Source organism: Macaca nemestrina, chromosome 13 (genome assembly GCF_043159975.1).
Source record: "Macaca nemestrina isolate mMacNem1 chromosome 13, mMacNem.hap1, whole genome shotgun sequence".
Classification (NCBI taxonomy): domain Eukaryota; kingdom Metazoa; phylum Chordata; class Mammalia; order Primates; family Cercopithecidae; genus Macaca; species Macaca nemestrina.
Genome location: NC_092137.1, coordinates 86,825,935 through 86,840,559, shown reverse-complemented (window position 1 = coordinate 86,840,559; position 14,625 = coordinate 86,825,935). Strand labels below are relative to the sequence as shown.

The 14,625-nt window shown below is 42.9% G+C and overlaps 1 protein-coding gene across 1 annotated transcript; it reads right to left on the bottom strand.

Annotated features, from left to right (window-relative positions):
- Positions 1–214: 214 nt before the first annotated feature.
- LOC105465401 (mitochondrial ribosomal protein L35) lies at positions 215–12,242 on the bottom strand. Its single transcript, XM_071077042.1, has 4 exons — positions 12,141–12,242; positions 4,655–4,844; positions 3,737–3,881; positions 215–555 (listed from the first exon to the last, which is right to left on the bottom strand). Exons 1-4 carry the CDS (start codon positions 12,181–12,183, stop codon positions 367–369), a joined length of 567 nt encoding a protein of 188 aa, XP_070933143.1. The 5' UTR covers positions 12,184–12,242; the 3' UTR covers positions 215–366.
- Between the last annotated feature and the right edge of the window lie 2,383 nt (positions 12,243–14,625).

Below are 14,625 nucleotides of genomic sequence, written 5' to 3'. Positions count from 1 at the left end.
TTTGGTGAGGTGGTTCCTGAATTCCCAGGCACATATCCTTAAAATAATGAGCTAACTTGTGGCTTTTGAGTCTTCTTATGTTTGTCCCACTTGAGATTCCTTGCAACTAAAAGAGCCTAACTGAAACAACTAGTTAAGCCAATACCATTTGTTAAAAATAATGCACCATTCTAAATTTCTGTTTCTCTAACCAAATCTGGCAAAGTCGGATCCATTAAGTTTTACACTTTTATAAGTTTAATGTTGTCACTGTATGTTTACATATTCATTGGTACAATTTACATCAAGTTTTGTACTTATCCATTTTTGCAAAGATATCATGTACACAAAGATACATATCCAATAACTGAGAAACAAGTGAAACTTCTATACTTTCAGGTTTGTTCGATCATGATACTTCTGATAAGGATCATCGACATACCAGTTTCGCCTCTTCCAGAAGGACGTCGTCATCTTATCTAAGAGTTTACTCTGGGTTTTATTGCAGAACACAAATTCCCTCAATCGCTTTTTTCTTGCAGGTGTCTTTTTCCATAATTTTTTCTTATAGCCAGCCTGTCAGATATTACAAAGAAATGTAAAGCATCATATTATGTATGAAACAACAGGTATCTTCACAACTCAAGGTTTATAGACCCAATAAGAACAAAAACCACACTTCCATAGGGGCTGGAATATTTCTTGGAAAGATGCGATTCTTTACTGGGCGGGGGCAGGATGGAGAAAGCATGTGTAGTTTGAAAAGAAATAGTAATAAATAATATTTTAGAAAAAAATGTTACTTAAACTCACAGAAAATAAAACTAAATGTGTGTGGCTGGGAAAGTACAAGATAATGACATAGAATTATAATCACTAACTTAACAGGTATGATCTTACTATCTCTTCAGCAATCTTTAACAACGTACTATTATTCTTATTTTACATCTTTAAAAAAAGAAACCATTGATTAGAGAAGTAGCAGACAGAGGTCTGAGGGCCAATAAGAGTTCTTTTTTTGTTTTGTTTTGAGACAGGGTCTCACGCCGTCATCCAGGCTGGAGTGCAGTGGCGTGATCACAGTCACTGCAGCCTCTACCTCCTGGGTTCAAGTGATCCTCCTGCTTCAGCCTCTCATATAGCTGGGACCACAAGTGTACACCACCATACCCAGCTAATTTTTTAAATTTTGTAGAGATGAGGTCTCGCCATCTTGCCCAGGCTAATAAGAGTTCTTAACCACTGTCTTTCCTAATGTAGAGGAGGATGCAGTGCTGGCTAGGTAACAACATTAATATTTCTTAAGCTGAGTATTACAAGAGCTGAGAAGCACAGTTCTCAAATACATTGCTTCATTTATTCTTTTCACACACAAGGGACCAATTTTTATAGGAAATACTTTTCTAAGGAATTATGAATATGGTAAGACTATTATTAGGAGTGGTGAAGGAATGGTTAACCCACATATTCAACCCAGAACTTTCATATACACCCATATAGGTATTATTAATTTTGAATAATTAATTTTTAAAGACAGGAAAGGAAAATTAGATTGAATATAAAAATTATAATCATAGTCTGTTTAAAGTAGAAGGGATCTTAGGTGCCACCCAGCTTAACATCTGGCTAAAACCACACAGTGAGCCCTTGGGTCCTTTCAGGCCAAGGGTTCTTTATGGCACAATACCAACTGAACAAAACCATGGCTCTTTGCTGAGAATGTGCCTTGGGTTTCTGACATGTCTTAGTATCATCACTGTGACCATCAACTTCTATAAGGACAGTGATGAAATTAGGAAAGGTTATTTAATAGTTCTGGTTTTAAAATGCTAGAAGTTAGATTTTTGCTACTCACTGCTTACAATTTTAAATGCAAACATTCAAAGCCAAATCTCCACATCTGTGTAATAATTTTATAGTTTGCAGGCCAAACTGGGTTACTATGGATCTCTGACGTACAAACACTTAATTTGCTGCCCTGCCCATTACCACCAGTATCCTTTAAAGATTATTCACGGAATGGAACCACTGTGAAAATGCTTGAATTTTTTTACACAGTCTCTAGATTCAAAAATGGAAGGAGGTAATAAACAATAAATATCAAGGACTGCTGGATGAAACCGTGTCACGGAAGATACTTTGTTTTACACATTAGTATGAATTAATCTACCCAGATTTTTTGTTTTTCTCTAAAAATTAGATTTTGAAGAGGCAGGACATTCTATACCGGGTATACTTTCGGGAGCCCTGAACTGAAGCTAGGTACTATGATTGGAGAGTATGATCGGGTCCTTTACAGTAACATGAGGGCTCCAGAGCCCAGTGAGAGGGATATGGAAAGGAAGGCAAGGAAACCCACCCATTTCATTTTACCTAGGGCTAGAAGAGGACCTGGAAATAATTGGTATAAAAACAAAGTGGGGGCTAGGCGCCATGGCTCATGCCTGTAATCCCAGCACTTTGGGAGGCTGAGGCACGTGGATCACTTAAGGTCAGGAGTTCAAGACTAGCCTGGCCAATATGGTGAAAACCCGTCTCTACTAAACATACAAAAATTAGCCTGGCATGGTGGTGCATGCCTGTAATCCCAGCTACTCGGAAGGCTGAGGCAGGAGAACGGCTTGAGCCCGTGAGGCAGAGGTCACAGTGAGCCAAGATTGTGCCACTGCACTCCAGCCTGGGCAACAGAGTGACACTCTGTCTCAAAAAAAAAGAAAAAAAAAAAAAAAACCACACACACACACACAAAAGGGAAGAATGTTTCCAGTGGTCTCAAATTCACAAAACTCAGAACATTAGACCTTTAGTTTAGCTGCTTATGGATTATATGAGCTTCTGCTGACTGGTGTAGGAAACTACCCACCAGTGTTTCAACAGAGATAAGAGCTGAGAGTTCCAATCAACCCATTTATCTACAAATTTAGGACTGTTTATAAAACAGGGGAGAATCCTTTCAACCTTTCAAACATCAAGAAAGTTCTACCAACTATTTTATTTTTACAGGGAACCAAATTTTGATTTTTAAAGATTTAATTTCCAAGTAATAAAAGGGAATTACGATTTGGGCAGTTACTGTATCTCAAAAATGGTTTTGCAAAACTGGTTGGTCTTTCTTTTTTTTTGAGATGAAGTCTCACTCTGTCACCTAGGCTAGAGTGCAGGGGCGTGATCTTGGCTCACTGCAACCTCCGCCTTCCAGGTTCGAGCGATTCTCCTGCCTCAACCTCCCAAGCAGCTGGGATTACAGGCACCTGCCACAACGCCTGGCTAATTTTTCTATTTTTAGTAGAGATGGGGTTTCACCATTTTGGCCAGGCTGGTCTCGAACTCCTGACCTCAAGTGCCTTGGCCTCCCAAAGTGCTGGGATTACAGGCGTGAATACAGTGCCTGACTGAATTCTGTTTCATTTTAATCTGCTCACGCTCCTTTTTTGTTCGAGATGGAGTCTCGCTCTGTCGCCCAGGCTGGAATGCAGTGGTTTGATCTCGACTCACAACAACCTCCACCTCCTGGGTTCAAGCAATTCTCTGCCTCAGCCTCCTGAGTAGATGGGATTACAAGTGCCTGCCACCACGTCTGACTAATTTTTGTATTTTTAGTAGAGACGGGGTTTCACCATGTTGGCTAGGCTGGTCTTGAACTCCTGACCTCGTGATCCACCTGCCTTGGCCTCCCAAAGTGCTGGGATTATAGATGTGAGCCACCACGCCCGGCCTCGCACTCCTTTTTCAATTTAGTGACAGTGTGAAGACTCACCTTTCTCCTCACCCATAGGCCACAATGAAGTCGAAGAAACCTATGGATGACAGCTTTCACAGTCTTTCTCTTGCCTTTTCTTGTACTGAAGTATGTTAGAGATCTGACTGGTAGCTTCAGGACACTTGGAAGCACGGGGGCCAATCTAAAAATATATTTAAAAATTTTTAGTATATAATCAGACTGATTACAGGATTAAAATTCATATCTCCACTGAGAAATGAGTAAAGCTGCTCCAATGGGATGGAACTAACTTTTCATACACAATATTACTTCCAATGACCCATGACATTAAGCATAAATTAGAATAGCAACCATCACCAACTTGCAAGTCTTCTAAAACCTATCCCCTCAATTCCTGTAAAATAATTCATTCTATTATCATCGCTTGATTTCTTATCCATCTTCTCATCAGATTGCAAACTCCTTGAGGACTTCAATTTGTTTACCTTTGTGTCCTTTTTGCCAACTACAGTGCTAGGCACTCAGGGGTGTTTAACTGGATATTTGCTTACTGAATGACCAACACATGCAGCCCATCCTTACAAGCTGAGCATCTTGTGCACCCTCCACTTTGGATGACAGCTTCCACGCAGGAAAGCACACATACAACATCAGAAGCGTGCTGTATTTGGCATTTTCCTGCCGCAGGCGCCTAGATACATGGATGTCAGTCAGGGTCTCCCACTCAATCAAGCAGAATTCTACATAATTAACTGCAGGTAGGCAAAGAATACCACCTACTTCTAGGATACCTTTGCAGGCATGAATATCTTGGAAAGTTTGTCTAAGCATCATGTTTATTGAAATATACTCTACCAATCAGGCACAGTGGCTCACACCTGTAATCCCAGAACTTTCCAGCTACTCAGGAGGCTGAGGCAGGAGAATATATACCCACAAAGAAATATACTCTACCTATTAAGGATCTCTGAAGTATGCCCACATGTCAGGTTCCTCTCAGATGTGGTAAGTCTGGGAGTGGAAGAAACAACTGGTGTCTGAATATGACTAAAGCGTCCAGTGGACAATGCAGAAATAAGAGAGGCATTCTTGACACAGCTGCGATAGGTTGAAGATGCCAAAATATTCAGGGGCCGTAGGATTCCTGTAAAGATAGGAGCGTATATACTTAATATAATACTCCAAAATATGCATCCAGATATTAAAAATTAAGAGATGTATCAATGCCACCAAGTATTAAATACAATTAACGTGCCCTGAGCATCAGATTCATCTGTGAAGCTTTTACCACTTTACTAAGGTAGAACCATAAAATAATTACCGATTTTATGTATACAATTCAACAATTTTTGGAAAATTTAGAGAGCTGCACAATCATCGTCACAATCCAGTCAGATGTTTGCTAGCTCTATGTCCAGTACTAGGAGAAAAAGATGTGTGTAACATTTATTCCCACCTCCCAGATCTTACACTCTGGTGAGACAGAACTCCCACACACAGTACAATGGCAGGTCAGGGATGCACTCGACAAGAGTAGCGAGAGAAAGATTCTCAAAGGAAAGAGAAGAGGCACTTGAGTTCTCTAGAAAGTGAAAGTGCTCTAGAAAGTGAAAGTGCTCTAGAAAGTGAACAGGCCCTGTAGTCCCAGCTACTGGAAGGCTGAGGCAGGAAAATGGCGTGAACCCGGGAGTCGGAGGTTGCAGTGAGCCAAGATCGCGCCACTGCACTCCAGCCTGAGCAACAGAGACTCTGTCTCAAAAAAAAGAAAATGAACAGAACCTTAGAAGAGGAGGAACACATTTCAGGCAGGACGAACAACATAAGCAAAGGCATGGGGACTGAAACAAATACAGGTGACCCTTGAACAGCATGGATTTTAACTGCACAGAGCCACTTACACACAGATTTTCTTCAAAAAAAGTTGTACCTAGTGTGCCTGCCTTTCCAGTCTCCCCTTCTACCTCCTCCACCTCTTCTTTCTCTGCAATCGTTTTTTTTTTTTTGCGCAGAGACAGCAAAACCAACTCCTCCTCGGCCTAATCAATGTAAAGATGATGAAGACCTTTATGATGATCCACTTTCACTTAATGAACAGTACCCTATTTCTCTTTCTTATGACTTTCTTTTCTCTAGCTTGTTTCATTGTAAGAATACAGTATATAATACATATAACATGAAGGATATATGTTTTTAAAATTCTTTTTTTGAGGCAGGGTCTTACTCTGTGGCCCAGGCTGGAGTGCAGTGGCACAATCATAGCTCACTGCAGCTTTGACCTCCTGGGCTCAATCCATCCTCCCACTTTAGCTTCCCAAGTAGCTGGGACTACAGCACGTGCCACCATGCCTGACTAATTTTTGTAGAGACAGAATTTTGCCATGTTGCCCAGTCCAATCGTGAACACCTAGGCTCAAGTGATCCACCTGCCTCAGCCTCCCAAAGTGTTAGGATTACAGGTGTGAGCCACCATGCCCGGCCTCAGAATGTTAATCAATGGTTTATGTTATTGGTAAGGCTTCTGGCCAACAGTAGGCTATTAGTAATTAAGTTTTGGAGGAGCCAAAAGTTATACTCAATTTTCAACTGCTTGGGGGTTGACACCCTACCTGCTGTGTTGTTCCAGGGTCAACTGTACATGTATGGGTTGAGGACCAGACCTGCCTCAGAGGCTGAGACTGCTCGCCTGACTATCAGAGACGCCTTGGGAGAAGTAGTGGGCAGTGGGGTGGAACAGGTCAGAAGGCAGATTTCAGACAGCCTAGATGTGTGGTGTGAATGAAGTCCTCTTATCAGTCCTTCCAACTATGGCCAGACTAATAGTTCATGGCTGCAAATCAGAATCACTTGTGGAGCTCTGACTCCACCCATAAATTCTGACTGAAGTCTAGTGTGGGACTCAAAATTGTGCATTAAACAAGTTCCACAGGATGATGAAAATGTCCTCAGAACTTAAAGTATAAAAAAAAAATGCACTAATACAAAACTAAAAAAAAAAAAAAAAAAAAAAAAGTCCTACAGCTGGAATGTGGTAATGGTTGTACAGCTTGCTAAATTAATAAAAAAATCATAAAACTGTACACATAAAATGGGTAATTTTATGGCATGTAAATTCTACCTCAATAAAGTTGGTTAACAAAAATACTCCAGCCAGGCGAGGTGGCTCATGCCTGTAATCCCAGCACTTTGGGAGGCTGAGGCAGGCGGATCACCCAAGATCAGGAGTTCGAGACCAGCCTGACCAAAATGGAGCAACTCCGTCTCTACTGAAAATACAAAATTAGCCGGGCGTGGTAGTGTGTGCCTATAATTCCAGCTACTCGGGAGGGTGAGGCAGGAGGATCACTTGAACCTGGGAGGAAGAGGTTGTAGTGAGCTGAGACCGCACCACTGCACTCCAGCCTGGCCAACAAGAGTGAAACTCCATCTCAAAAAAAAAAAAAGAAGAGAGAAAAATACTCCACCTGAGTCTGATGCTCAGCTGGGACTTAGAACTACTCTCCTATTTTCTACTGCACTGATTTCAGATAATAAATGAGGGGCTATGTTGATACAGAAGTGCTAGGATTTGAATCAGATGATTTGGGCTCATATTCTAGCTCTATGACTTCCTTGCTATGTAACCAGGGGCAAGTTACTTAACCTCTCTGTGCCCCAGTTTCCTCAAATTTAAATGAAGTTAATTACAGAGAGATAATGAGACTTGAATGAGATGAAGCATGTAAAGTGCCTGGAGGAGTAGCACAGAGAAAACATTTAACAAATGCTAATGGCAGATAATAAAGAAGAGGGATACTTAGCAAAGATGATACAGGTTGAATATTATCTGAAACGCCTGTGACCAGAAGTATTTTAGATTTTTTAAAATTTTGCATAAAGGAGATATCTTGGAGATGGGACTCAAGTCCAAACATGAAATTCATTTGTTTCATATACATCTTACACATATAGCCTGAAGTTAATTTTATACAATGTTTTAAATAATTTTGTGCATGAAACAAAGTTTTGGCTGCCACCCATCACATGAGGTCAGGTAAAGAATTTTCCACTTGTGGGCCGGGCATGGTGGTTCACGCCTGTAATCCCAGCACTTTGGGAGGCCGAGGCAGGCAGATCACGAGGTCAGGAGATCGAGACCATCCTGGCTAACACAGTGAAACCCCGTCTCTACTAAAAATTCAAAAAAAAAATTAGCTGGGCGTGGTGTGGCGGGTGCCTGTAGTCCCAGATACTCGGGAGGCTGAGGCAGGAGAATGGCGTGAACCCGGGAGGCGGAGCTTGCAGTGAGCTGAGATTGTGCCACTGCACTCCAGCCTGGGCGATAGAGTGCGACTCCGTCTCAAAAATAATAATAATAATAATAATAATAATAATTTTCCACTTGTGGTGTCATGTTGGTACTCAAAAAATTTCAGATTAGAGATGCCTAACCTGTATATTAATATGTGGCCATCAGTGATAACAGGGCCAGGTGTAGTGGCTCACCCCTGTAATCCCAACACTTTGGGAGGCCGAGGCGGGTGGATGACCTGAGGTCAGGAGCTCGAGACCAGCTTGGCCAACATGTGAAACCCCGTTTCTACTAAAAATAGAAATATTAGCTGGGCAGAGTGGCACGCATCTGTAGTCCCAGCTACTCGGAGGCTGAGGTAGGAGAATTGCTTGAACTTAGGAGGCAGAGGTTGCAGTGAGCTGAGATCATGCCACTGCACTCCAGCCTGGGTGACAGAACTAGACTCTGTCTCCAAAAAAGAAAAAGTGACAATTTGCAACTGAAAAGGGTAGTATAAACATTGGTGCAGAAAACTGATGAGACAGCCCTTACATAGGGTCTTGGAAATCAAATAAATAAGTTAAAGAACTGAAAAGATGTGCAGATGTAATAAGGCAAGAGGTAATCTTTGGAAGATTAAGTGCATTGGAGGACTGTAGACAAGAAAATGTTCCAATTTTCATAGGTCATCAGATTTTGGTATCACTTAGTTAAAAAATTTTTTTTAAAAACTAAGAAATTCTTTTGTTCTCAATTTCTATGAAGATCCTGAGGCTGCATAAGACATATTTATCAATTTTCGCAAAAAACAAGCTGGGAACGATGGCTTGTTAACGTATTTGTGAAGAGACAGAGTATCAGAACTCCAAGTGATCTCAGTAAGAGAGAAAAACAGATAAAAACCAACAAGATGAAATCAGGAATAAATACACTGAAGTTAGAGAAAATGGTTACGGGAACAACAGGAACTGGGAACTTGGTTGAGAGCAGTTCCTGGGAAAGTATGTAGGGAGGCTCTATCTACTGCACCTTCTGGTGGACCAATCATGTGATTAAGCCTGTGAGGGAAACCTAACAGACTAGCTTTGTTAACAAAAGTGCAGTACATCAAGGGAAATAACTAATTTCCTTCAGTCCTCTGCCCCTGTCTGGGCATTTTCATACAGACTAATCTACTCTAAACACACTCTTGTATAGAGAACACAGATGTTTTCACCAAAGAGGTAACACAAAACCAGAGCTTTGAAAGAGTAAGAAGAGACAGAGGGAATAGGATGTACAAAGGTGATGATGTACATTTGGGGAATCACATTGGCCCTATGTGGCATGAATCAAAGGAATGAATGGGGGACATGAACTGCACTGGATGGGAGTGGAGCAGAGTGTGACAGTATCGAAACCAGGAGTCTTCAAGATTTTTGATCCCATGTTTCCTAAAAGAATTTTGAAAAACTGGCCGGGCGCGGTGGCTCACGCCTATAATCCCAGCACTTTGGGAGGCCGAGGCGGGCGGATCATAAGGTCAGGAGATCGAGACCATCCTGGCTAACATGGTGAAACTCTGTCTCTACTAAAAATACAAAACAAAATTAGCCAGGCATGGTGGCAGGTGCCTGTAGTGGGAGGCTGAGGCAGGAGAATGGCATGAACCCGGGAGGTGGAGCTTGCAGTGAGCCAAGATCGCACCACTGCACTCCAGCCTGGGTGACAGAGCAAGACTCCATCTCAACAACAACAACAAAAAAGAATTTTGAAAAACTACCCTTTCACAAATTCTTAATATCTAAAATATCAAATAGTTTAAATTGTTAAAAAGCCTATAATTTCCAGCATATTTAAAATACTGACATTTAAAAATAAGCTGTCACTTCACTCTTTAAATTGTTTTCAGTAGAATCTAAATCAATACTAAGTTGATAACTACCTACATCATCTATTTAAAAATTACAAGAACTATAAATTCAAGTAGATGAAAAATAACTTTTCATCAAAGGGCACTCCAAAATAATGTAAAAGACAAGCCTGAGTGGGAGAAGATAAAGGACACACACAAACGAAAAACAAAAACTAAATAAGAAAATCCAATAGGAAAATGGGCAAAATATTTAAGTGGATATTTCACAAAGAAAATTCAAAAGGCCAATAAACATGTGTAAACACACTACAGCTTGTTACTAATCAGAGAAATGCTTATTTAAATCTCAGTGAGATACCATTGCAAAGCCACCAGATTAACAAAAATTTGTAGGTCTGACAATATCAGGTATTGGTGAGGATGTGGAGCCCCAACAGTTTGGCAATATCAGGCAATGCTGAATATATACATATTCTCTGACCAGGCAGTTTCACAGGGAGTTTCACACACTCTCACATCCTTAGAAACAATTAGACTCATGCGCCAGGACAAGATCAATCAGCTTTGTACATAATTGCCCCAAACTGGAAATGGAGAATTGTGGAACAGTCATACAATATTATATAGCAGGCTGGGGCGTGGATCGCCTGAGGTCAGGAGTTCGAGACCAGCCTGACCAACATGGAGAAACCCCATCTCTACTAAAAATACAAAATTAGCTGGACGTGGTTGCGCATGCCCGTAATCCCAGCTACTCCAGGGGAATAACTTAAATCTGGGAGGCGGAGGTTGCAGTGAGCCAAGATCGTGCCACTGAACTCCAGTTTGGGCAACGAGAGAAACTCCATCCCTCCCCAAAAAAAATAAATAAAAATAAAAATTATATATCAATGAGAAAGCATTACAACTACGCAAAATGAATGAATCTCACAATGTAAAAGGCACTAAAGAGTATATACTGTATGAATTAATTCATGTGAAGTTCAAAACCAGACAAAACTATGTTTTTGAGAGATGCATATATAGATGCTAAAACCTACTATAGGAAAAATAGGCAATCTAATAGTAACTATAAAAATGAGAACAGTGTTTATATCTGGGGGGGAGTAGAGAATTTTGATATACAGGGGAGAGAGGTGGTGCACTGTTTTGACCTGAGTGTTAAACAGGTGTTTGCTTTAGAATTGTTAAACCATTCATGCATACTATATAAAATTTTCTTCGTATGTATTATATTTTGCGAACACAAAAAATACTTCACATAAAAAAAGCTTTTCTCTAACGGGAAAATTTACATCGTTGCTTTTTCTTGACTGATCTCGTATATTCTCCCACAAAATGTTATCCTAACTTAATATATTTTGTGTGAAAGTAACTTACTAAGCATCTTATGGTATTTAGATGATTTTTAACTTTGTGCAACAAGTACTTAACGTGACGGCAACTTAATTTAGTCGCCTTTACTTCTGCTGTCTCTCAGTCAAGAAGTTCTCATGCCAGCCCTTGTGCCGGGGGCTGTAGTTAAAAATTAAATTGGAGCCGGGCGCGGTGGCTCAAGCCTGTAATCCCAGCACTTTGGGAGGCCGAGGCGGGCGGATCACAAGGTCAGGAGATCGAGACCACGGTGAAACCCCGTCTCTACTAAAAATACAAAAAATTAGCCGGGCGCGGTTGTGGGCGCCTGTAGTCCCAGCTACTCGGGAGGCTGAGGCAGGAGAATGGCATGAACCCGGGAGGCGGAGCTTGCAGTGAGCCGAGATCGCGCCACTGCACTCCAGCCTGGGCGACAGAGCGAGACTCCGTCTCAAAAAAAAAAAAAAAAAAAAAAATTAAATTGGCCTTCAAGCTTACCATGTGTCAGGCACTGCCCAAGACGCTTTACGTGCATTATCTCATTTAATCCCCAGGTAGGTGGTATGACCCCCATTGTAAAGGTATATAATCTGAAGTTAGGAGAAATTAATTCTCAAGGTTAAAGGTCCAGAATGGCGGGTCCTAGCCTCCAAATCAGAAAGTTAGGTGAGACTTTTTGGTCTCCCTCGCCCCCTCCGTTCCAGTTTCTCTGGCTTGTTTTCTAGGGAAGAAAAAGCTGGTAAGGAAGTGGAAAATGCGGGACACACAGGCCCGCGTGAGTCCGAGTCAAGGAACCTGGTACAGGCTGCCGGTCACACCGCCCCAGAGAAAATTGGGCTTAACCCTCTTATCTTAAATAATGACCCTTTTTGCTTGTTAACCTCCCTCTAAACGCCCATTCTATCCCGCACCAGTTCCCCCTCCTGTGAAGGCATGCATGGAGTATGTCGCTCTCCACTGACCTGAAGCTGCTCTCACTGCACCAGCAAAGACAAAGGAAGCCATCTTGCCACCCTCGCCTACGGCGGCCGCTTTGGGTTTAAAAGCACAACCGCAAAGGGAATGAAGGGAAAGCAAGGAGGCGGAGTCAAGGAAGAGGAAAATAACAAAGGAGTTGTCCACTCAACCTTTATTCAATGTGATCTGCCGGGTTCCGCTCTTCGCCGCTGTAAAGAGTGCCTATAGAAGGTTCCACAAAATTTATTATTTAAAAAAATTCTTGGGGCCGGGCACGGTGGCTCACGCCTGTAATCCCAGCACTTTGGGAGGCCCAGGCAGGCGGATCACGAGGTCAGAAGTTCGAGACCAGCCTGGCCAACATGATGAAACCCCCGTCTCTACTAAAAATACAAAAAGCAGCCGGGCGCGGTGGCAAGCGCCTGTAATCTCAGCTACTCGGGAGGCTGAGGCAGGAGAATCGCTTGAAACCGGAAGGCGGAGGTTGCAGTGAGTCGAGATCGCGCCACTGAAATCCAGTCTGGGCGAAAGAGCGAAACTCCGTCTCAAAAAAAAAAAAAAAAAAAGAAAGAAAGAAAAAAAAGAAAAAACAAAAATTCTTGCCGGGCGCGGTGGCTCACGCCTGTAATCGCGGCACTTTGGGCGGCCCAGGCGGGCAGATCACGAGGTCAGCACATTGAGACCATCCTGGCTAACACGGTGAAACCCCGTCTCTACTAAGGGGTACAAAAAATTAGCCGGGCGTGGTGGCACGCGCCTGTAGTCCCAGCTATTCGGGAGGCTGAGGCAGGAGAATCGCTTGAACCCGGGAGGCAGATGTTGCAGTGAGCCGAGATCGAGACACCGCACTCCAGCCTGGGGTACAGAGCGAGATATAGGGGGTGTTACCTTGGAACACTATTGTTGCCAACTTGATCTCCCACCTATGGTGGCCACTTTGAGTCCAAAAATAGGCACATACGCTAGACAAGTATATTGAGACATTCATAAAAGTTCTTTGAATTGGCAATGGGAGTCATTGCACACTTTTTTTTTTTTTTTTTTTTTTTGAGACGAGGTCTTGGTCTGTTGCTCAGGCTTGAGCGCAGTGGCTGCAGCGATCACAGCTCACTGCAGCCTCGACCTCCTAGGCTCAAGCAATCCTCCCACCTAAGCCTCCTGAGTAGCTGAGACTACAGGCACACACCACCACACCTGGATAATTTTTAATTTTTTTGTAGAGACCTAGCTCTCACTATGTGAGCCCAGGGTGGTCTCAATTGTTTGGTCCTGGAATCAAACATTTCTCCCACCTCGGCCTCCCAAAGTGCTAGGATTACAGGTGTGAGCCACTGAGCCTGGCCTCACTGCACATTTTTGAACAAGTGAGTGATTTGATTTAAATTTTGCTTTTTAGAGACAGGGTCTGAGTGCAGAGGTGCAATCACTGCAGCCTGTAATTCCTGGGCTCAAGGGATCCTCCCACCACAGCCTTCCAAGTAGCTGGCACCATAGGTATGCACAATCATCCCCTGCTAATTTAAAATAAAATTGTTTGTAGAGATGAGGCCTCGCTTTTTTTTTTTTTTTTTTTTTTTTTTCTTTTTTTTGGAGACAGTCTCGCTCTGTTGCCCAGGCTGGAGCGCAGTGGCACAATCTCGGCTCACTGCAAGCTCCGCCTCCCAGGTTCATGCCATTCTCCTGCCTCAGCCTCCCGAGTAGCTGGGACTACAGGTGCCTGCCACCACGCCCGGCTAATTTTTTGTATTTTTTTTTTTTTTCAGTAGCGACGGGGTTTCACCGTGTTAGCCAGGATGGTCTCGACCTCCTGACCTCGTGATCCACCCCCCTCGCCCTCCCAAAGTGCTGGAAGAGGTCTCGCTCTTTTGCTCAGGCAGGTCTCAAACTCCTGGGCTCAAGTGATCTTGCCACCTCAGTCTGCCAAAATGCCGGGATATGAACCAACACACCCAGCCCCTGATAACTTTTTTTTTTTTTTCTGAGACGGAGTTTCGCTCTGTGCCCCAGTCTAGAGTGCAGTGGTGTGATCTCTGCTCACTACAACCTCTGCCTCCTGGGTTCAAGCGATTCTCCTGCTTCAGCTTCCCAAGTAGCTGGGATTACAGGCGCGCACCACCAAGCCCAGCTAATTTTTGTATTTTTAGTAGAGACGGGTTTCACCATGTTGGCCAGGTTGGTCTCAAATTCCCGACCTCTGGTGATCCGCCCGCCTCGGCCTCCCAAAGTGCTGGGATTACAGGTGTGAGCCACAGCGCCCAGCTTCCCTGATAACATTTTAAAGCAAAAATATTGACAACTTGCATGTGGAGAGTGAGGACTCTCCACATAGGTTATGAGGGGTTGGGAGACTAATTTTGAGGTTTGAGATCTTGAAGCTAGAGAGGTTGCTAATGATGTTCAGGTGCAAGTTGTGGCTGTGATGTACATGACTGAAGCAGGATGAAAGCGTTCACTGGCATTGAGAAGTTCAAAGCCAAGGGTGTTAGAAAA